Source organism: Chionomys nivalis, chromosome X (genome assembly GCF_950005125.1).
Source record: "Chionomys nivalis chromosome X, mChiNiv1.1, whole genome shotgun sequence".
NCBI lineage: Eukaryota > Metazoa > Chordata > Mammalia > Rodentia > Cricetidae > Chionomys > Chionomys nivalis.
This window is the reverse complement of record NC_080112.1, coordinates 69,546,825-69,571,459: the sequence shown is the minus strand read 5'-3', so window position 1 is coordinate 69,571,459 and position 24,635 is coordinate 69,546,825. Positions and strand designations below refer to the sequence as shown.

Genomic DNA, 24,635 nt, shown 5'->3' with positions numbered 1-24,635 from the left:
GTGTAAGATGAAATTTTAGAGTTGTTTCGATTTGCATTTCCCTGATGGCTAAGGATGTTGAACAATTCTTCAAGTATGTTTCAGCCATTTGAGATTCTTCCGTTGAGAATTCTGTTTAAATATGTAGTCCATTTTTAATTGGATTATTTTTGATGTCTAATTTCTTGAGTTCTTTACATATTTTGGAGACCAGCCCTCTGTCAGATGTGGGGTGGGTGAAGATTCTGTAGGCTTCTGTTTTGTCTTATTGACAGTGTCCTGTGCCTTACAAAAATCTTTCAGTTTTATAAGGTCCCATTTAGTAATTGCCGATCTCCGTGTCTGCTATTGGTTTTCTATTCAGGAAGTTGTCTCCTGTGCTAATGTGTTCAAGGTTATTTCCCATTTTCTCTTCTATCAGGTTCAGTGTATCTGTATTTATGTTGAGGTCTTTGATCCACTTGGATTTGAGTTTTGTGCAGAGCAATACGTATAGATCTATTTATATTGTCCTGTATGCCAACATCTAGTTATGCCAGCACCATTTGTTGGAGAGGCTCTCTTTTTTCCCATTGTGTGATTTTGGATTCTTTGTCAAAAATTAGGTGTTCATAGATGTGTGAATTTATGTCATAATCTTCAATTTGATTCCACTGGTCCACTGTCTTTTTATGCCAATTTTATATTTTCTCCTAATGTGTAATTTGCCATTTACAAGGCCTAGGCTAGCCTTGACCTTGCTGTTTTCCTGCCTCAACCTTCTGTCAGAGTACTGAGAATACAGGTGTGCTCTATCATATCTATATCAGAAATTCAGAAATTTTAAATTTTAATGGAGTCTAGCTTGCCATTTGTTTTTTCTTTTTTGGAAATGCTTTTGGTTTCATACATAAAAAGTTATTGCCAAACTCAAAGTCACCTAGATATTTTTCTTTTTCTGTGAGTTTTATATTTTTTAAATTTTTTTTCTGCCTGTTTTATAAAAGTTATTTACCTTTATTTTATGTGCATTGGCATCAGTCCATGAAGCTGGAGTTACAGACAGCTGTGAGCTGCCATGTGGGTGCTGGGAATTGAACCTGGGTCCTGGAAGCCAATGCTTATAACTGCTGAGCCATCTCTCCAGGCCGTGAGTTTTATAGTTTTAAGTTTTTCATTTAAGATATAATCTATTTTTAGTTAATTTCTAGTGAAAGTTTTATGGTCTGTGTCTAGGCTTCTTTGTTTGTTAGTTTTTGCATGTGCATATCTAGTCATTCCAACACCATTTGTTGGAAAGACGGTCCTCAGTATTTCTCTTTTACATTTCATCTTCTCTCTTGCGCTCATATGAAAGTTAGTATCTTGTTTTAGTTACTGGCCTAGAAAGTATACAATCTTTTCTTAACTGCCCTCCATATTTATAATCTCTCTCGCTGACTTATTCTTTATGATAGTATTTTATTATTTTTATGATTGTGGTGCTGGAGGCCAAACCAAGGGCATTGTTCATGCTAGGCCTGAACCCTCTACCAGTGCTTTACTGCATCCTCTTTGTTACTTCTTTCCTGTTTTACCTTCCATTTAATTAATCTTCGTCTATTTCTAACCTACTATTCAGCATGTTTGTTTTATTTTCATTTTACTTGTTATACATTTCACTTCAAGAAGTTTCCTTTTTTCAAACTTTTAAGATTACATTTTATAATAGTCTTTGGAGATGGAAAGATGACTCAGTGGTTAAAATACAGTGGCTGTTTTGTAGAGAACCTCAGGTTTACTTCACAGTACCCACATAGTAGCTCACAACTGATTGTAACTCCAGTTCCAGGGGATCTTCTTCCCTCTTCTAGGTCCTCAAGCACTAGACCTGCATGTAGTACACATGCATACATTTAGGCATAGCATACGTACACATAAAAATAAAAAACAAAAAAATATTTAAAATTAGTCTTTGTTTCCATGAAGTTCATTGATAGTCAAAAATGTTAAAACTGTTACAGCATAGAAATAACTAATTAGAATGCATATAAGCTTGAATAATCACTATAATTGTTTCACTAGGTGCTTACTACTATTAATCTGCCTACTTGCATTTTTTTTCTTATTTATTTATTTTTTTTATTCTTTTTTAATTAAAATTTCCACCTGCTCCCCGTTTCCCATTTCCCTCCCCTCCTCCCAAATATTGCCCCCTCCCCCCACTTCCCTCCCCCTATCCCCACTCCTCTTCTACTCCACCCACTCCATTCCCCCTCCCTCTCGATACTGAAGAGCAGTCCAAATTCCCTGCCCTGCGGGAAGACCAAGGTCCTTCTATCTACGTCCAGAAAGCTGAGCGTCCAAACAGGCTAAGCTCCCACAAAGCCAGTTCATGTATTAGGATCGAAACCTAGTGCCATTGTCCTTGGCTTCTCATCAGTCTTCATTGACCGCCATGCTCAGAGAGTCCGGAATCAACCCATGCTTATTCAGTCCCAGACCAGCTGGCCTTGGTGGGCTCCCAATAAATCAGTGCCACTGTCACAGTGGGTGGGTGCACGCCTCGTGGTCCTGATTTTTTGCTCATGTTCTCCCTCCTTCTGCTCCTCATTTGGACCTTAAGAGCTCAGACCGTTGCTCCAAATTGAGACTCTGTCTCTACCTCGATCCATCGCCAGATGAAGGTTCTAAGGTGATATGCAAGATATTCATCAGTATAGGATAGGGTCATTTCAGGTTCCCTCTCCTTAGTTGCCCAAGGTACCAGCTGGGGACATATTCCTGGACACCTGCGAACCCCTCAAGAGTCAAGTCTCTTGCCAACCCTAAGATGGCTCCCTTAGATAGGATATATACTTCGCTGCTCCCGTATCCATCCTTCCTATATCCCAACCATCCCAATCCCCCGAGCTCCTCCCATCCTCCCCTTCTCATATTTCTCATCCCATTTCCCCTTTGCCCCATGCCACCTCACCCGCAAGTTCCCAGGTTTTGCCCTGCAATCTTGTCTACTTCCCCCTCTCCATGCGGATGACTATATGATTTTCTTTGGGTTCACTTTCTTATTTAACTTCTATAGGATCACACATTATATGCTTAATGTCTTTTATTTATGGCTAGAAACCGATTATGAATGAGTACATCCCATGTTCCTCTTTTTGGGTCTGGGATACCTCACTCAGGATAGTGTTTTCTATTTCCATCCATTTGCACGCAAAATTCGAGAAGTCATTGTTTTTTACTGCTGAGTAGTACTCTAATATGTATATATTCCACACTTTCTTCATCCATTCCTCCATTGAAGGGCATCTAGGTTGTTTCCAGGTTTTGGCTATTACAAACAATGCTGCTATGAACATAGTTGAACAGATACTTTTGTCATTTGATGTGGCATCTCTTGGGTATATTCCCAATAGTGGTATTACTGGATCTTGGGGTAGGTTGATCCCAAATTTCCTGAGAAATCGCCACACTGATTTCCAAAGTGGTTGCACAAGTTTGCATTCCCACCAGCAATGAATGAGTGTGCCTCTTTCTCCACAACCTCTCCAGCAAAGGCTATCATTGGTGTTTTTGATTTTAGCCATTCTGACAGGTGTAAGATGGTATCTCAAAGTTGTTTTAATTTGCATTTCCCTTATCGCTAAGGAGGTTGAGCATGACCTTAAGTGTCTTTTGGCCATTTGAATTTCTTCTGTTGAGAATTCTCTGTTCAGATCAGTGCCCCATTTTTTTATTGGGTTCATTAGCATTTTAAAGTTTAGTTTCTTGAGTTCTTTATATATTTTGGTGATCAGACCTTTGTCTGTTGCAGGGTTGGTGAAGATCTTCTCCCAGTCAGTGGGTTGCCTTTTTGTCTTAGTGACAGTGTCCTTTGCTTTACAGAAGCTACTCAGTTTCAGGAGGTCCCATTTATTCAATGTTGCCCTTAATGTCTGTGCTGCTGGGGATAAACGTAGGAAGTGATCTCCTGTACCCATATGTTGTAGAGTACTTCCAACTTTTTCTTCTATCAGGTTCAGTGTGTTCAGACTAATATTGAGGTCTTTAATCCATTTGGACTTGAGTTTTGTGCATGGTGATAGATATGGATCTATTTTCATTCTTCTACACGTTGACAACCAGTTCTGCCAGCACCATTTGTTGAAGATGCTCTCTTTTTTCCATTGAATACTTTTAGCTCCTTTATCAAAAATTAGGTGTTCGTAAGTTTGTGGGTTAAAATCAGGGTCTTCTACTCAGTTCCATTGATCGACTTCTCTGTTTTTATGCCAATACCAAGCTGTTTTCAATACTGAGGCTCTGTAATAGAGTTTGAGGTCAGGGATGGTAATGCCTCCAGACGATCCTTTATTATATAAGATTGTTTTGGCTATCCTGGGTTTTTTGTTTCTCCATATAAAGTTGATTATTGTCCTCTCAAGATCTGTGAAGAATTTTGATGGGATTTTAATGGGGATTGCATTGAATCTATAAATTGCCCTTGGTAGAATTGCCATTTTTACTATGTTGATCCTCCCTATCCAAGAGCAAGGGAGATCCTTCCATTTTCTGGTATCCTCCTCAATTTCTTTCTTCATTGACTTAAAGTTCTTGTCAAATAGATCCTTTACTTCCTTGGTTAGGGTTACCCCAAGATATTTTATGCTATTTGTGGCTATCGTGAAGGGTGATGCTTCTCTGATTTCCATCTCTGCTTCCTTATCCTTTGTGTATAGGAGGGCAACTGATTTTTTGGAATTGATCTTGTATCCTGCAACGCTACTAAAGGTGTTTATCAGCTGAAGGAGTTCTTTGCTGGAGTTTTTGGGGTCGCTTATGTACACTATCATATCGTCTGCAAATAATGAAAGTTTAACTTCTTCCTTTCCGATTTGAATCCCTTTGATCCCCTTATGTTGTCTTATTGCTATTGCTAGAATTTCAAGCACTATATTAAAGAGGTATGGAGAGAGTGGACAACCTTGTCGTGTTCCTGATTTTAGTGGAATAGCTTTGAGTTTCTCTCCATTTAATTTGATGTTAGCTGACGGCTTGCTATAAATAGCTTTTATTATAGTTAGGAACGACCCTTGTATTCCTAATCTCTCTAAGACCTTTATCATAAAGGGATGTTGAATTTTGTCAAATGCTTTTTCAGCATCTAATGAAATGATCATATGGTTTTTTTCTGTCAGTTTATTTATATGATGGATTACATTGATAGATTTTCGTATGTTGAACCAGCCCTGCATCTCTGGGATGAAGCCTACTTGATCATAATGGATAATTTTTCTAATGTGTTCTTGGATTCGGTTTGCCAGTATTTTATTGAGTATTTTTGCGTCGATGTTCATGAGTGAGATTGGCCTGTAGTTCTCTTTCTTGGTTGTGTCTTTGTGTGGTTTTGGTATCAGGGTAACTTCAGCTTCATAAAAGGAATTTGGCAATGACTTCTCTGTTTCAATATTGTGAAATACATTAAGGAGTATAGGTATTAGGTCTTCTTGGAAGTTCTGGTAGAATTCTGCATTGAAGCCGTCTGGACCTGGGCTTTTTTTGGTGGGGAGGTTTTTTTTTTTTTTAATTTTTTTTTTTATTCTTTTTTACTTAAAATTTCCAACTGCTCCCCGTTTCCCATTTCCCTCCCCCTCCTCTCACATATTGTCCCCTCCCCCCGCTCCCCTCCCCCTATCCCCACTCCACTTCTCCTCCCCCTAGTCCACTCCCCCTCCCTCTCGATACTGAAGAGCAGTCCAAATTCCCTGCTCTACAGGAAGACCAAGGTCCTCCCACTTCTATCTAGGTCCAGGAAGGTAAGCATCCAAACAGGCTATGCTCCCACAAAGCCAGTTCATGTATTAGGATCGAAACCTAGTGCCATTGTCCTTGGCTTCTCATCAGCCTTCATTGTCCGCCTTGTTCAGAGAGTCCAGTTTCAACCCATGCTTATTCAGTCCCAGTCCAGCTGGCCTTGGAGAGCTCCCAATAGATCAGTTCCACTGTCACAGTGGGTGGGTGCACGCCTCGTGGTCCTGATTTCTTTGCTCATGTTCTCCCTCCTTCTGCTCCTCATTTGGACCTTAGGAGCTCAGACGGTTGATCCAAATTGGGTCTCTGTCTCTCTCTCGATCCATCGCCAGATGAAAGTTCCTGTGCCATTCTCCTTGGCCTCTCGTCAGCTCTCATTGTCCACCACATTCAGAGAGTCCAGTTTTATCCCATGTTTTTTTCAGTAGCAGTCCAGCTGGCCTTGGTGAGCTCCCAATAGATCGGCCCCCCGTCTCAGTGGTTGGGTGCACCCCTCATGGTCCTGACTTCCTTGTTCATGTTCTCTCTCCTTCTGCTCCTCATTATAACCTTGGGAGCTCAGTCCGGTGCTCCAGTGTGGGTCTCTGTCTCTATCTCCATCCATCGCTAGATGAAGGTTCTATGGCGATATGCAAGATATTCATCAGTATGATTATAGGATAGGTTCATTTCAGGTTCCCTATCCTCAGGTGCCCCAATGAACTAACTGGGGACATTGCCCTGGGCTTCTGGTAGCCATTCCAGGTTCAAGTCTCTTGCCAACCCTTAGGTGGCTCCCTTAACTAAGGTATGAGTTTCCCTGCTCCCCCATCCAACCTTCCTTTACCCCCAATCACCCCGATTCCCCCAGTTCCCCTCATCCTCTCCTTCACACTTTTCTCTCCCCATCACCCCTCATCCGGTGGGGAGGTTTTTTATAACAACTTCTAATTCTTCGCGACTAACAGGTCTATTTAGATTGTTCACCTGGTCCTGGTTTAACTTTAGTATATGGTACTTATCTAAAAAAGTGTCCATTTCTATAACATTTTCCAATTTTGTGGCATACAGGTTTTTGTAGTAAGATCTAATGATTCTCTGAATTTCCTCTGAGTCTGTGGTTATGTCTCCCTTTTCGTTTCTGATTTTGTTAATTTGCGTATTCTCTCTCCGCCGTTTGATTAGTTTGGATAGGGGTTTATCAATCTTATTGATTTTCTCCAAGAACCAGCTTTTTGTTTCATTGATTCTTTGGATTGTTTTCTGTTTTTCTATTTTGTTGATTTCAGCCCTCAATTTGATTATTTCCAGTCTTCTACTTCTCCTAGGTGAGTCTGCTTCTTTTTTTTCTAAAGCTTTCAGGTGGGCTATTAAGTCTCCAATGTGTGCTTTCTCCGTTTTCTTTAAGTGGGCACTTAATGCTATGAATTTTCCTCTTAGCACTGCTTTCATAGTGTCCCATAGGTTTGAGTATGTTGAGTCTTCGTTTTCATTGAATTCAAGAAAGACTTTAATTTCTTTCTTTATTTCTTCCTTGATCCAGGTGAGGTTCAGTAGTTGACTGTCCAGTTTCCATGAGTTTATAGGCTTTCTGGGGATAGCATTGTTGTTGAATTCTAACTTTAATCCATGGTGATCTGATAAGACACAGGTGGTTACCGATATTTTTTTGTAACTGTGTAAGTTTGCTTTGTTACCGAGTATGTGGTCTATTTTCGAGAAGGTTCCATGAGCTGCAGAGAAGAAGGTATATTCTTTCCTATTTGGGTAGAATGTTCTATAGATGTCTGTTAAGTCCATTTGATTCATTACCTCCCTTAATCCTCTTATTTCTCTGTTAGGTTTCTGTCTGATTGACCTGTCCATTGGTGAGAGAGGAGTGTTGAAATCTCCTACTATTAGTGTGTGTGGTTTGATGACTGCCTTGAGTTTTAGTAACGTTTCTTTTACATAAGTGGGTGCTTTTATATTAGGGACATATATATTCAGGATTGAGATTTCATCCTGGTGAATTGTTCCTGTTATGAGTAAAAAATGTCCATCTCCATCTCTTTTGATTGATTTTAGTTTGAAGTCAACTTTCTTAGAAATTAGTATGGCCACACCTGCTTGTTTCTTAGGTCCATTTGCTTGATAAACCTTTTCCCAGCCCTTTACTCTGAGTAGATGTCTGTCTTTGTGGTTGAGGTGTGTTTCTTGTAAGCAGCAGAATGTTGGATCCTGTTTTCGTATCCAATCTCTTAGCCTGTGCCTCTTTATAGGTGAGTTGAGTCCATTGATATTAAGTGATATTAATGACCAGTGGTTGTTAACTCCGGTCATTTTTCCTTTCTTTCCTTCTTTCCTTTGGTAGTAGAGTTTGTGTGTTTCCCTTCTTCAAGTTGTGCTGGTGAAGGGTCATTAGATGTCTGAGTTATTTTGGGCATTGTTGGACTCCTTGGTTTGTGATTTTCCTTCAATTACTTTCTGAAGGGCTGGATTTGTGGCTACGTATTGTTTAAATTTGTTTTTATCCTGGAAAACTTTGTTTTCTCCGTTTATAGTGAACGAAAGCTTGGCTGGGTATAGTAGTCTGGGCTTGCATCCATGGTCTCGTAGTTTCTGCAGTATATCTATCCAGGACCTTCTGGCTTTCATGGTTTCCATAGAGAAATCAGGTGTAAGTCTAATAGGTTTACCTTTATAGGTAACTTGACCTTTTTCCTTTGCAGCTCTTAATATTCTTTCTTTATTCTGTATGTTTTGTGTTTTGATTATTATATGACGAGGAGATGTTTTTTTTTTGATCCAGTCGATTTGGTGTTCTGTATGCTTCTTGGACCTTCAAAGGAATATCTTTCTTAAGGTTGGGAAAGTTTTCTTCTATAATTTTATTAAATATATTTTCTGGACCATTGAGCTGTACTTCTTCTCCTTCTTCTATCCCTATTATTCTTAGGTTTGGTCTTTTTATTGTGTCCCAGATTTCCTGAATGTTTTGTGATGAGAATTTGTTGGTTATGCTGTTTTCTTTGATGAGAGTGTTTATTTTCTCTATGGTATCTTCAGTGTCTGAGATTCTTTCTTCTATCTCTTGTAATCTGTTGGTGGTACTTGTCTCTGTAGTTCCTGTTCGTTTATTCAAATTTTCCATCTCCATCCTTCCCTCGGTTTGTGTTTTCTTTATTACTTCCACTTCATTCTTCAAGTCTTGAACCGTTTCCCTTACCTGTTTGATTACTTTTTCTTGTTTCTCTTGGTTTTCTTGGGTATCTTTGAGATATTTATTCATTTCCTCTACCTTTTTGTTTGTAATCTCTAATTGGTTGTGGCAGTTTTTCACCTCCCGTTTAAGGTCCTCTATTATTTTCATAAAATTCACTTTTGAGTCGAATTCTTCTAATTCTTCTGGATTAGGGTGTAGACTTCTCATTTCGGGATTCCTGGATCCTGGTGATGTCACGTTGCCTTTCAAGTTGTTGGGGGAATTCTTGCATTGGCGCCTGCCCATCTTTTCCTTCAAATGGAGCCAGGAGAGGCCTGACGTCTTGGACCAGTCTTTGCTGTGACTAACTCTCTGGGTGTATCTCCTCAGTGTAGGGGCAGGAACCGTTCCCTTCCAGATGAACTCCTCAACACCAAAACATGGATGCGTGGTATTCCAATGACCCGCGTAAAGAAGGCCGAATGCAAGGGGTCGGGCGGGGTCGAGTAGAACACAGGCGACACTGCAGTACAAGCTGGAGGTGCCTGCACTCCCTTTTGGGGGGGGTTGCTGAGGCCTGCCCGCTAGGCAGGCACTCACCGCTCTGGTTGGGTAGCCTTAGTGTAGGGGCGTTTGTGCTCTCTACCGGGACCGTCTGCCCCAGGATAGTACACACTCACCCGTCCCGATGAAACTTCTTGGCACCTACACAGGAACTCCTGTATGCCCCAATGAGCCAGGGACTAAGGGAAGTAGGGCGCAGGCAGAGCAGGTCCAGCAGATCACAGCAGAGACTGCAGCCCCAGCAGCAGGGGCCCGCTTTCCCTGGCGGGGACCTTGAGGCCTGCCCTCTAGTCAGGGACTCACTGCTCTGGGTTGGTAGCCTTAGTGAAATGGCAGGAAACTGTTCCACAGCTAAGGACCTTGCAGACAAGGCAGGCTTGGGGGTGGGGGTGGGGGCGGGTGTGTAGGAGAGAAAGCCCTGCAGCAGGAGCTGGGGGAGGGGCGTTTGTGCTCTCTACCGGGACCGTCCGCCCCAGGATAGCACACACTCACCCGTCCCGATGAAACTTCTCGGCACCTACACAGGAACTCCTGGATGCCCCAATGAGTTAGGGACTAAGGGAAGTAGGGCGCAGGCAGAGCAGGTCCAGCAGATCACAGCAGAGACTGCAGCCCCAGCAGCGGGGGCCCGCTTTCCCTCGCCTACTTGCATTTTTAATATAACTTTTATTTTTTTGAACTTTGAAAACATAGATGTTTTGTCACTAGTTTTATTATTCAAGTTTCTGTTAGCTGTTATTTCTGCTGTTATTCTTTTATGGCGTCTGGTTTTATATGGTGCTTGGTTAATGTTTACAGCTCATCATTGTTGAAAATTTTTATGAAATATTTTGAAGCTGAAAATGAATATCCCTTAATAGGTTTGGGAGCAGTTATTCATAACTGTAGGTCTTTTAGCCCTCTACCCACCAGATTCTGTAATTTAGGACTGTAAACAAGCGAGTCTACTTGTATTATAGCTCAAGGAACATTTCCCCCTGTGTGTTGTGCTGTCTTCTACTCAGTGCCAAAGTAACCTTCTTTGTGGTCTTCTGGAACGGCTATGGGTAGGTACAAGTTTACTTCTGACTTAGTCTAACCATGTGATCTTGTGGAACTTGATATCTAGTTCCTGATTTACCAAGACCCGTCAAATTTTCAGTAAATGTTTGCCTACATTCACAAATACCCACCAGCCAAAATTAGTTTTAATTCTCTGCTTACCTTTCTGTACCTTCACTTTTCCTTAGGTTTGGTTTGATAAATGTGTTGCTACTTTTCCATTTGTCCTATTATTTTATTTAATATTTTTAGAAAAAATTTAAGCATATTATTCAACATTTATGGTTGTTTTCAGAAGAAAAGTTATTTTGACATGGCTTATTCACTCTGGTTACACAAAACTATTCTGTAGCCTTCTAAGACAATAGGTCTCTAATTTTTTTAGATTCCTTTCTTTTCTTAGTTGAGTGCCCCTCAACTATTGTGACTATCAATGATATTAGTAAAATATGATAAGGACTTTTGTAAAATCAACCCTATGTTTTTCTTTTCAGGCTAAAGAGGCAGTAACAGAAACTGAGCAACAGGATCCTACAAACATTTTCACTCAGTTTTATATATTCAAGATTGCAGTCATGGAGGGCAACTCTGACAGAGGTATAAATGCTCTATGTATTAATGTGAACAATGAAAATCCCCAAAGAATAAAAATCCACAATAAGAAAATAGATACACTGTTTTGAAGATAACTGTGCTGAATAGGTATAATTACTTTTGCATAAAATTATACAACAATGCACAAAGAAACTGGGGGGTATGAGAAAGTAAAAAAAAAAACACAGCTACCTATCTAGAGGATCTGAAATGGGAAAATATTGGACAAGAATTGGGGATAATTTTTATCACTGTTCTTGTTTATACTTTGCTATTTGAGCCAGCCCACTCAAAAGTTTTAAAAGTTATGGGAAGGGAAGGTCTTAATAAAAATTAAAAACCAAAGTCTTTGGGTATCTTTTGACTCTGTTCACTAATGTTGTAAAACAATAATAAAAACCCCAATCTTCAAGTGGAATTATTCTTCACAAAGTGATAGTGTTAGAATGGTATGTACATGATGCATATCCCATCAGTGCTGTGTTCTCCCATTAACTCAAGCATAGTTTCTAAGCTGGTGTGTCAGCACACACATATGTATCTTTAATTAGTTATATATATACATGTACTCATTTAAGGTTTTCAGCCTTTCTACCCTTGGGTAGTTCTGCAAATTCTGAAGTAATCTGAACTGTAGACAAGTTGCCATTTATAAAGGAAATTGAGATGCTTATGCAAATTGATGGAGCAGAAACTATACCAATCTAATCACTAAACTATTTACAGTTACTGTGCACCAGAGATTCTATTATTCATGCTAGAAAAAAGATAATTTAATATATAATAAAAAGTGTTATATACCTCAAAAATAATAAAAAAAATGTAGTTATAGTTAGCTCTGTATCAAGGCTAATTTTTTTTTTCATGTCTTTCTTTACTGTTTTTGGTAGAGACTTCTGGACATTTGTTTTACACACACACACACACACACACACACATGCATTTCTTACTGTTTTTCAAGACGGGGTCTCATTATGTAGCCCTGGCTGTCCTAGAACTCACTTTGTAGACCAGACTGGCCTTGAACTCACAGAGATCCACTTGCCTATGTCTCCCAAATACTGGGATTAAAGGCATGTTGATATAGTATATTAAGGGATAAAAGAACTTTAAATTTCATGAGGCATTTTTATCAGTGAAATGTGAAAAGCTTCCTTATTAAACCTTTCCCTTTAACTTTATTTTAAATAGAGTTATTTCAAAACCTATTAATCTAAAAATTATTTATGTGTGTGAGAATGTGTATATTTGTACATGATGCCACAGTATTTGGATTTGAAATAAAACCTTCATGGAGTTGGCTCTCTCTCACCTTCATATGGGTTCTGGGATTGAACTCAGGTCAGCAGGCTTGTGAAGTAAGCACTTTCACCCACAAAGCCATTTTTACCATCCCTTTTAAATGTTTCTATTTAAATAGTATATATTGATTATATAGAATAGTAAGTTTTATTATGACATTTCATATATGGATATGGTATATTTCAATCATATTCATATTTACCTCCTGTTACTCTTTATTGTCCTTCTGATCTCCCACTGATGCCCCTCCTTTTCCTCAACTAGTTCACCTTCTCCATATTTTTTTTGAAGACCTAATGAATTTCATTAGGGTTGTTTATGAAGCATGGGTAAGGGCTTATTTATAGGAGCATGAGCACCTTATCAGTGGTCACACCACAGAATAAAATACTCCCCTCCCCTATTAACAATTAAATGTGTTTAAATCTTCAAGGAAGTATGGAGCCCAAGATTTCTTCCCTTCTCCATGACAGGATGTTGACTGACCCAAGCATATACACAAAGAACTACAGGCAACTAAGGAATGCTGAGAGTAGGAGAAATAGTCTTCCCTAGAGAAGAGTACACTCATTTCTTATCCAATACCAAATGGTCAGCCCTGAAAATATACATACAAGTGACATACATTCTGTGCAGGCTATATTTATATGTGTGTAAATACATGTATACATATGCATGCAATAACAATGAATAAAAGAGGTCTTAAATTTGAAAGAGAGCAAGGAAAGGTATAGGGAAGGGTTTGAAGGGAGGAAAAGGAAGGTAGAGACACATGACAGAGGGCTGAGCTCCAAAATATATAAAGAATACAAGAAGCTAAACATCAAAATAACAAATGATCCAATTAAAATTGGGGTGCACGGACTGAGCTCCCAGGGTCCAGTTGAAGAGAAGAAAGAGGGAGAAGATGAGCAAGGAAGTCAGGACCGCGAGGGGTTTGTCCACCCACTGAGACGGTGGGACTGATCTAAGGGGAGCTCACCAAGGCCAGCTGGACTGGGACTGAACGAGTATGGGATCAAACTGGACTCTCTGAATGTGGATAACAATGGTGGCAGACTAAGAAACCATAGATAATGGCACTGGGATTTGATTCTACTGCATGTACTGGCTTTTTGGGACCCTAGTCTGTTTGGATGCACACCTTCCTAGGCCTGGATGGACCAGGGAGGGCCTTGGACCCTGCCCTCTCTTAGGGCTGGAGGGGGAAGTGGGAGGGTGAGTTGGGGAGTGGGAGGGAAATGGGAGGAGGGGAGGAGGTGGAAATTTTGAATGGTATTATTTACAAAGCAAAAAAATGTTTGAATTTAAAAAACGAATCAACTAAGCAGGGCTCATAGGGACTCATGGACACTAAAGTGACAATCAGGGAGTCTGTATGGGTCTGACTTAGAACCTCTGAGTATATGTTATGTGTGTGTAGCTTGGCATTCTCGTGGAGCTCTTAACAATGGGTACAGGTTTGTTTCTGACTCTTTTGCTTGCTTTAGGGATCTTTTTCTTCCTACTGGGTTGTCTTGTCCATCCTTGATATGCGATTTTGTGCCTAGTCTTATTGTATCTTTTTATGACATGTTTGGTTGATATCCCTTGGAGGCCTGCTCTTTTCTGAAGAGAAACAGGGAAGTGGATCTGTGGGAAAGGGAAGATGGCAGAGAGGAACTGAGAGAAGGGAGTGTAAACTGTGGTTGGTATTTAATATATGAGAGGAAAAGAAATACAAAAAATAAATAAGAAGAAACAACACAAAAAATAAAATAAATCAAATTGGGGTGCAGATCTAAACAGAGAATTCTCAACAGAAGAATCTCAAATGGCCGAAAGACATTTAAGGAATTGCTCAACGTCCTTAGTCACCAGGGAAATGCAAATCTAAACAACTCTGAGAATTAGTCTTACACCCAACAGAATGGCTAAGATCAAAAACACATTGACACCACATGCTGGAGAAGATGAGGAGTAAGGAGAACACTCCTCCATTGTTGGTGGGAGTGCAAATTTGTACGACCACTTTGGAAATTGGTATGGTGGTTTCTTAGAAAATTGGGAATCAATTTACCACAAGACCCAGCGATACCAATTTAGACAGGTTGCTCAATCATACCACAAGGACACTTTCTTAACTATGTTCATAGCAACATTATTCCTAATAGCCAGAACCTGGAAACAACCTAGATGCCCCTCAACTGAAGAATGGATAAAGAAAATGTGGTCCATTTACACAATAGAGTACTACTCAACTGTTGAAAACAATGACATCATGAAATTTGCAGGCAAATGAATGGGACTAGAAAAAAAAAGCCATTCTGGGTGAGGTAACCCAGACCCAGAAAGACAAACGTGGTATGTACACACTCACAAATGGTTATTAAGAGTAACATATAAGATAATCAACCTATAATCACACTCTCAGAAGGCTTTATAACAAGGGGGGCCCAAAGAGGGATGCATGGGTTTCCCTGGGAAAGGGAAGTAGAAAAGATCTACTGGGTAAACTGGAGGCAGGGGTTGGGGGAATAAAGGGATGAGAACTAGAGGGAATGGATTGGGTGGGCTGGGTGCAGGAGGCAGATGGAGGAAGGATGGAGGGGAAGAGTAAAGAAAGAGACTTCTCGATGGGGGAGCCTTTTGGGGTTAAGGAAAAACTGGTGCCAGGGAAACCCCCAGAACCCACAAAGATGACACCAATTAAGACTCCTAGCAATAGTAGAGAGGGTGCCTGAAAACTGACCATCTACTATAAGCAGATTGTTGACTTCCATAATTGCCATCACAGATAATCTATCCAGCAACTAGATGAAGCAGAGGCAGAGACCCACAGACAAGTACTATGTTGAGCTCTGACAGTCTAGCAGAAGGGAGGAGGGATTATACCAGCCAGGGGTGTAGTAGGAGATTGCTTGTCTGTTTCCCAGGGGCCCAGACCTGAAATAATCACATAGAAAGTGTACTAATTTAAAACATTGCTTGGCCTATTAGCTTATGCTTCTTGTTAACTAACTTACATCTTAAATTAGCCCATTTTTATTATTTTTTATATTTTACCATGAGGCTCGTGGTTTACCAGTAAGGTTCTTGGGCATCTCCCTGACTCTGCTTTCTTTTCTCCTCTATCTCTGTTTGGAATTCCTGCCTTCCTCTATTCTGCCCTGCCGTGGGCCCAACTAGGTTCTTTATTAACCAATGGTAATAAAACATATTCACAGCATACAGAGGGGAATCCCACATCAGAGAGGGGTCATCATGGGGGAACCCACAGAAACAGCTGACCCGAGCTTGTGGAGACTGGACCAACAGTCAGAGAGCCTACGTGGGACCGCCCTAGGCCCTCTGCATGTGTGTGACAATAATGTAGCTTAATCTCTTAGTTAATTCTTCTAACAGTGAGAGCACAAGCTCTCCCTGGCACATATCTGGCTTTTGGTAACCTGTTCCCCATGCTGGATTACCTGGCCTGGCCTTGATGTAAGGGGAGGATCTTGGTCCTGCCTCAACTTGATGTGCTATGCTTTGTGCAAGCCCATGGGAGGTCTGCCCCATTCTGAACAGAGATGGAGGAGGAGTTGATGGGGAGGGGAAGATGGGAAAGGGGAGAAGATGAGAGGAGAGGAGGGAGGGGAAACTGGTTGGTATATAAAATAAATGAAAAAATATATTATTTAAATAAAAATAATTGTGTATAAAATATTCAAATATTATAAGTGGAATAATATTAAGAGTAAAATTTGTTGAAAATGTATGATAGAGAGACTCTCAAATTGAAATATTATACCTGTGTATAACATAGTGACTCTCCAAAGTGGTATATACTACATGCAAGTAAATTGCCTTAGATTCTTTAATAAAAAAGAAAAGGGAGAAATGTTGTAGTTATAATCTCAACCATAAGAAATATGCTTTAGTATTGTGAAATGGTCTTTTTGTCTTTTTTAAATTTTTGCTGATAATTTAATTTGGCTTGTATAAATACAGATAATCTAGCTCTATTTTGCCATGCATTTATGTGGAATGTCTTTTTCTACCTCATCACATTCAAACTATGTGTCCTTAAAAGGCTTTCTTGAAAAGTGAGTATCTTATAGATACAATATTTCCCCGGTTTTAATCCATTCACTCACTCTTTATGTTTTGATTACAGAATTAAGTCATTTACATTCAAGACAATTATTGATATCCAAAGTGTTAATTGCCACCATGGTGGCAGCCTGCCTCTGCCACCAAAGCAGTTATGTCATCATACCATAAGCTATGTGACGTGTGCACCCCTTAAGAGTGCCTGTCAGGCACAGCTTTCTTTCTTGCTTCTTCCTCTCGTTTCTTCACTGTCTCTGTCTGCCTGCCTCTCTCATGTCCCCACTCCAACATGGCCTTTCATTCTTTGTCCTCCTCCCCCAATAAACATCTTGCACTAACTTTGTTGTGCACAGTGTCTTTGCTTAGTGGTATTCCTTGGTAGGCCCCCCCCCCAAAAAAACTTCACCTTTCTTTTTTCATCCTTACACAAGGACTTATTGCCATTCCACTAATTCTTAATGTTTTATATATCTTTTGCTCCTTTCTACATGTTGTCTTTCTTCGTAATCAGGTGATATTCTATGGTTATCTACTTTGATTACTTTATATGTCATGTAATAATTACAGTTTGTTTTTGTGATTATCACAGGCTTATTTAAAACATAATAAATAGGCTGTTTTAAGCTGATAATTACTTTACTTTGATCATACCATCCACCTGCTTCCCCATAGTTTATATTTTTGATCAACTTATATTTATATTAAATATTCTTTAAAATTATTATAGATATATTTTAATAATTTAATTTTAACCTTAATTCTAAAGCTATAGGTGAGTTACACACTTATCAAGATTATTTTGAATTTAACTGTATACTTTGATGGTTTAGTTTTGATCTTGCTAATCAATATACTTTTCCTTCAGTTCCTTTAATGTTTGTTTATCTGGGAATTTTCATTGCCCTTAATTTCCTTGCCAAGTATTCCTAGTTAGCAGTTTTTTCCATCTGTACTTTGGATCTGTCTTCTCAATTTTTCATGGCTGGTAATGTTTCTGCCAAGAAACGTTAGTGCTGCTAGACTATTGGCACACCCTTTTATGTGCTGCTTCTTTTCAGCTGCTGCTTTCAAGATCTTCAGTCTTTGCTTTTGTATTATTTGATAATGTCTTGGTTAAGTCTTGCTTGCATTAAATCTGCTTAGACAGTTGTCACCTTCCTCCAAAGTTTAGAGTCTAAATGGATACTTACATCTATTTTGAAATTTTGTATTGTTTTAAAAATGTGTGGCAATCAGAGGAAAACTTGGAGTCAGTTCTCATCTTCAGCCATTTGAGCTCCAGGAATCAAATTTAGGTCATCAGGCTTAGCAACAAGCATCTCACTAGCCCTGTTTCTCTGCATCCTTGATGTTTATTAAGCTTCTTTGAAATATGTTATTTTGTATTATTAGTTGGGCAGTTTACAAATCTACACTTCTTTTTTTAAATATCTTATTATTACCCAGGCTGGTTTCAAATGCCTATGAACATGTGAGCCTCACACCTTGGTATTCAGAATGGTAGGACGACAGGTCTGTGTTTGCAGCTTGGTGTATGACTCTCCAGTTCTTTTATAGACTCTTACCTTATTTACTATTGAAGTGATGTATTCCATGATTATGTTCAATCTTTGTGGCCTTGCATTGATGTCTGCATATTTGAGGAAGGAGGGGATTACTGTCTGTGGTTGTTGTCAAATCGCTTTATTTAGAAAGTCCTTTCATCAGTCAGTTCATTTGAAGATTCTGGGCAGGATGATTGGTAAGCTTGTTGTTTATGTCCTTGGGCATGTCTGAGGTAGATCAGTGAAGCTTGTGTCTGGAAACAGGTTTAGATCTGGAGGTAAATCCATTGACTGGACCTAATGATTGGGTTCTCTCCTTCCACCATGTGGGTCCCAGGTATAAAATCAGATCATCAGGGTTGTGGATGAAGGTCTTAACACATCTCACTAGCCCACTTTTGCATCTTATATTATGAAATTTTGTCATTGGATCTATAAACAATTTGGTTTATATCTTCAATGAATTATTCATTTATCGCTTGAAATATCCTATTCTAGGTAGTTGTTCTTTGTTCTGAAATCTTATGTCTCCTTTTTGGATTATTAGGTATAACTTATATGTCACTTAATATCTATTGTATCCATTTAATTTATAATTATCTACCTTTATGACAAATAATGGGATATAAGACCTCATTTCATTTTAATAGTGTTATAAATACTCCCAATTTTGGTGCTCCACAGTGCATCCAGTTCATCTATTAGTAATGGAATTTAGGCTCTAGGTTCCATATTTTATTCTTTTTTTATTTATTTATTTTTACTTAAAGATTTCCACCTCCTCCCCTCCTTCCATTTCCCTCCCCCTTCCTCCTCCCCCTGCCCCTCCCTCTCCAGTCCAAAGAGCAGTCAGGGTTCCCTGCCCTGTGGGAAGTCCAAGGTCCTCCCCCCCCCATCCAGGTCAAATAGTACTAGATGAACATCTTGTATTTATTTGCTTTTGAAGCTAATTCTATAGATAAATTTACAAAAGTGTAGTTGCTCAGTTAGGCATTTTTCTAATATTCAAGTCCTTCTTGATGGCTTATTCATATGACTTAATAATTCTATATTTCTAAAGATATGACTATCTTAATGTGATTCAAGATCCATTATGATATAAATAACCATAAGTAAGTATTATCTTTGATGAAAATATCTCACATTCTTATTGTTTATTTCAGCTTTACAGGTGGTCCGTACTTTAGAGAAATTATTAACAGATGAAGAACTGGATGATGATTGTCTATTTGAAAGTGAAGTTTCACCTACCAAAATCCTAAGTTTGGCTATACAGTTTGCTCTAGAGGTAATTCATATTTATCCACTATTATACTCTTTTTCTTTTTGAAAAAGAATTCATCATCATTAGCTTGGCATAGGAGAGTCCTTCTTTTACTGTTTTGTCTCATATTTTCATACCAAGATTCTTATATAATAGTCTTGTTTTTATCTTATTTATCTTATTTTGGGGCAACAGATTTGTGTTTAAAACAAACAAAAATAAACATATCAAACACTATTTTTAAAAGAAACCCTAGGATCAGTGAGATGGCTCAGTGGGTAAAGACACTTGTCAGAAGCCTGGTGATCTGAGTTCAATCCCCTGAACCTACATAAAGGTGGAAGGAGAGAACCAACTTCACAAAGTTGTTCTCTAACCTCCACATGTGTCCTACACACACACACACACACACACACACACACACACATGCACACACAAATAGTGGCTATGATGATAATGATGAGGAATATGATGATAATGATAGGAAAGATACTTTAAAAATCAAAGAAACTTCAGATTTTAAAAATGTTGTTTCAGGGCAGAGAATGTCGCTTATGGTAGAACATTTGCCTAGCATGCACTGAGCCCTGTTTGTATCCTCAGCTCTATGAAAAGCTAGGATGGGAGTATATTATGACATGCAAATAAATATGTATCTACTTAGAAATTTATATCTATCATTAATCTAAATGAATATAGTTTAAACACTTGTGATCTTTCTTTCTTTCTTGGGAGGGATGTTCTCACGATGCAACTCTGGCTGGCCTGGAACTTAGTATGTAGGTAGACTAGGCTGGCTTTGAACTTATAGAGATCTACCTGTCTCTGCCTCCCAAGTACTGGGATTAAAGATGTTTGCTACTGCTATGACTAACCTGTGTCTTTTATAACAATAAAACATTAATTTTTGTTTAATAATATATCTATTTTTATTTGCAAAACTTTGGTCTTAATGAGATATAGTATGAGAAAAGATGCCATACCAGCTTTGGAACTCTTGGCTTGAATGGAATATTGGACCTGCCTTTTAATAAATGCCTAACTTAAAATAAATCTTAATACCACCATTAGCAAATAAAGGTATTGGTTCAAGGACTTTTGTAAAAATTAACTAAGATGATTGAAAATGTGATTTATAAACTATGACTCTTTAAAAAGATTTAATTTTTTATTTTCTGTATAATGAATATTTTGCCTGCGTGTATATACATATACTACCTATGTGTCTGGTGCCCTAGATACTGGAGTTGCAGATGGCGGAGAACTGTCATATGTGTGCTGAGAATTGAACCCAAGTCCTCTGGAAGAGCAGCCAAATGCTCTTAACTGCTGATCCATCTCTTTGGCCCCCTAAGCTATGATTCTTGGTCTTACTTAAACTACTTCAGTTTTCTGATTTTTTTGCTTAGATGAAGACCAAATTTATGCTTGGAACTTAATTTCTACAATTCTCCTACTACTTGTCTATTTTTTATGTCAAATGTAAAATTTTAATATATTTAGTGTGTGTGTGTGTGTGCGCGTGCATGTGCGCGCGAGCATGCGTGTGCATGAGTTCATATATACCACGCAGGAGCCTGTGAAGGCCAGAAAATGGAATCAGTTCCCCTAGAACTGAAGTTACAGGCAAGCTTTGAGCCACCATGTGGGTGCTGGTAACTTAATTTGGGTCCACTACAAGAGCAGTGACTGTTCTTAAACAGCGAGCCATCGCTTTAGCCCTCAACTTATCTATCTTTTCATTCTTCTCTCAATTTCCCTCCCTGCACTCCTCCTAGTTCCCCTACCTCTTTCTCCCCCAGATCTACTCCTCTTCCATTATCTTCAGAAAAGAGTAGGGCTCCCAGGGATATCAATCAAACACAGTATAGCATGCTACAATAAGAGTAGTCACAAACCCTCACATCAAGGCTGGAGGAGACCCCTCAATAAGATGAAAAGGGTCCCAAGAGCAGTCAAAAGAGTCAGATTCACCCTCCACTCCCATTGTTAGGAGTCCCACAAGAACACCAAGCTACACAATCATGACACATATACAGAGGGCGTAGCTCAGACCCATACAGACACCCTGATTTTCCTTTTCCTCTCTCTTCCTCTTTCTTTCCATCCTATACAAATGCATCCCATGTCAGCGTCAAATAATTTTCTTCCTTTAGAAATTATGTTACCTTGCTCATCAGTATCCAAATCTATGGTTGAAATTGTATTTAGTGACAATTTTGGGTAAGTTGTTGGTCTGGAATCTAGAAATAGAGTCCTCAAGATAGTTTGAATGAACAAAACATACATTAGCGTTAATGGACAGTACATAGAACAAAAATCAAATAACTAATATGCATGTTAAGATTCACTGAAATTCACAGGAAGAAGGGAGGCACTGAAACTGGAATTGAATTGGGAAATCTCTACAACAGAGGGAAAATGTAAGTTGAGCTTTGAAAAAAAAAGGTAGCATTTAGATATGTAAGAAAATAGTTTAAATGATTAGATGATGTGAACGAAATATAAAAAAGTAATATGATTGGCTTGGCTCATGAGACAGTGTATATGGTTGGAATAATAAAATATTTCTCCACAATTCTTAAACTTGTACCTAATATAGTGACTTATATGTTAAAACAGTGCTACACTGAGCAAGGTATACATCCCAGTCATACAATTGTCAGCCACATTCAGAGGGACTAGTTTGGTCTTATGCTTGTCCCTTTCCAGTCCAGCTGGAGTTGGTGAGCTCCCATTAGCTCAGGTAAACTCTTTCAGTGAATGAACCCTTCATGGTCTTGACCTCTTTGCTCATATTCTCATTCCTTCAACTCTTCAACTGGACCTTGGGAGCTCAGTCCAGTGCTCTGGTGTGGGACTTTGCCTTTGTTTCCATCTGTTGTTCGTCAAAGATTCTATAGTGATATTTAAGATAATCATCAGTCTGAATACAGGGCAAGGCCAGTTCAGGCACCCTCTCCTTTATTGCTTAGGGTCTTAGCTGGGGTCATTCTTGTGGATTCCTGGGAATTTTTCTAGAGTCAGGTTTCTTGCTAACTCCATAATGACTCCCTCAATCAAGATATCTCCTTTTTTTGCTCTCATATCTGTCCTTCCTCCATCTCAACTATCCCATTATACCTTGCTCAGCCTGGATGTAGTAGGGAAGGCCTTGAACCTTCCACAAAGCAAAGTGCCTTACCTTCTCTTAGGATTAGAGGGGGTGGGTTGGGAGGGTCTATGGAGGGAATGGGAGGAGGGGAGGGAGCGGGAATTTGGATAGGTATTTTTTAAAAAAATATTTAATAATAAAACAGTGCTATAGAGGAAACATACAGGATAAAGTTGAATTGATATCTGTGGCCTGATTATATAATAGCTATTTTCTAAACAACAAGAAAACTTTTAGTTTATATAGAAAGCAACCCTTTGAGGCCAGGTGTGCTGTCATATCCTGTAGACAAGAAGATAAGAATTTCGAGACCAGCCTTTGACTACAGTGAAGACCTAATCTCAGAAGACACCAAACCCAAACAACAAACAGAATCACAAGCAGTGCTTTGAGAAAGCATTTCTGGCTGTTTCTTGGGGAGCTGAATAGGAAAAAATTAGAAGCAGAATAGAAGACAATGATAATCCAATCTTAGGACAAAAGGCTAGATAAGGTAAAACACCACTTTCTCTTTTAAAATAAGCTACCTTATCCATCAAATTGTATTTCATTTCCTGTTGCTGTGATAAAAATACCTTGACAAAAATGATTTAAGAGAGAAAAAATTTATATGGCTGACAGTTCCAGGGGGGTTAAAGTCCATCACGCTGGGGAAGGAGTGGTGGTAGAAGCATGAGGCCAGCCAGTCTTATTGCATCAGTAGACCAGAAACGATATGGTGTAAAATGTGGCTGGGCTATAAAATCGCAAGGCTTGCCCCCACTGATACGTTTCCTCTATTAAGGCTTCACCTTTTGAAGTTTTTGACCTTTCCATACAGCACCATTGTCTGAGGGTTTCTATTAGTGTGAAGAGACATCATGAACATGACAACTTTTATAAAGAAAAACATTTAACTGGGGCTGACTTACAGTATCAGAGACTCCATTATCATGTGAGAAGCATGGCAGCACACAGGCAGACCTGGTGCTGGAGAAGGAGCTGAGAGTTCTACATCTTGATCTGCAGGCAACACAAAGTGAACTGTGAGCCACACTGGGTGTAGCTTGAGTATATATGAGACCTCAGAGCCTGCCTCCACAGTGAGATACTTATTCCAAAAGGTTCACACTCCAGCAAGGCCACATCTTTTAATAGTGCCACTTCCTATGGTCCAAGCATTCAAACACACAAGTCTATGGGGACCATTTCTATTCAAACCACTATAACCACCAACTGGAAACTAAGTATTCAAGTATATGAGCCTATGGGAGACATTTTACATTCAAACCACAATACTAGTCATTCGTAAAATACCCTCCAAAGTGATATAGCATGCATATTCTAGTTTGTAAAACCCAAGGAACCCTGGAAGATAACTTCCACAGATTCATACTACGACCTCTCTGCACATTGTAGTGATATTTTTGTTTATGTTTTAACAAATAAAACTTGCCTGAAGATCAGAGTGCAGAGTTAAGCCACTAGAGGTCAGATAGTGGTGGCACACACCTTTAATCCCAGTATTTGGGAGACAGAGGCAGAGGGGTCTCTGTTAGTTCAAGGCCACCTTGGGCTATACAAGATTGAATCTGCCTAAAAGAGAAACAACTCACACAAAGGTGATCCCAGCACTTGGGATCCCATGCCTCTAATTCCAGTACTAGGGAGGTGGAGATAGAAGTGATATGGCTGGGTGGAGAGAGGAAAATAAGGTGGAAGGAGACAGGAGCTCAGTGCAACCTGAGGTTCGGTGGAGAAAGTTGCAGTCTGAGCTTTGGTGGAGACAGATGGATTCTGGAGATGTGTTCTGAGGATAGGATCACCTCTTTGGTTGGAGCATTGGTAGAGGTAAAAGAACTGTCTAGTGGCTGGCCTCTCTGCTTCACTGATCTTTAGCATTAACCCCTATATCTGACTCAGGGTTCTAATTATTAAGAACAACTGGAAGTCATGCTACAGCACATACCAGGCGTCATATATTCTACCTTCTCAACCGTTGTTGTGGGTGAACTATTCACATTCCTGCCTAAAGGCAGTCTCTCAACTTAAGCACTTGCTTCTGAAATCACCTATTGTTGCCTTTGCATTCCCTTTTACTGAGTTATTCTCATAGCTTATAAATATACTCTTGTTCTATTCAAATGAACAGAAACTTAAAACAAAAAAAAACTGTCTTAACCATTTTCTTATCAAATATTGCCCAGCTTATTTTCTTTCTTTGGT

General features: G+C 39.3%; 1 protein-coding gene across 1 annotated transcript in view; it reads left to right on the top strand.

Annotated features, from left to right (window-relative positions):
* The window catches only part of Tex11 (testis expressed 11), a 301,187-nt gene that overhangs the window by 167,557 nt on the left and 108,995 nt on the right, over positions 1-24,635 (top strand). Inside the window, exons 15-16 of the mRNA XM_057760677.1 lie at positions 10,993-11,095; positions 19,176-19,300. Of these exons, the coding sequence (XP_057616660.1) occupies positions 10,993-11,095; positions 19,176-19,300 (228 nt within the window). The remainder of the gene's footprint in view (positions 1-10,992; positions 11,096-19,175; positions 19,301-24,635) is intronic.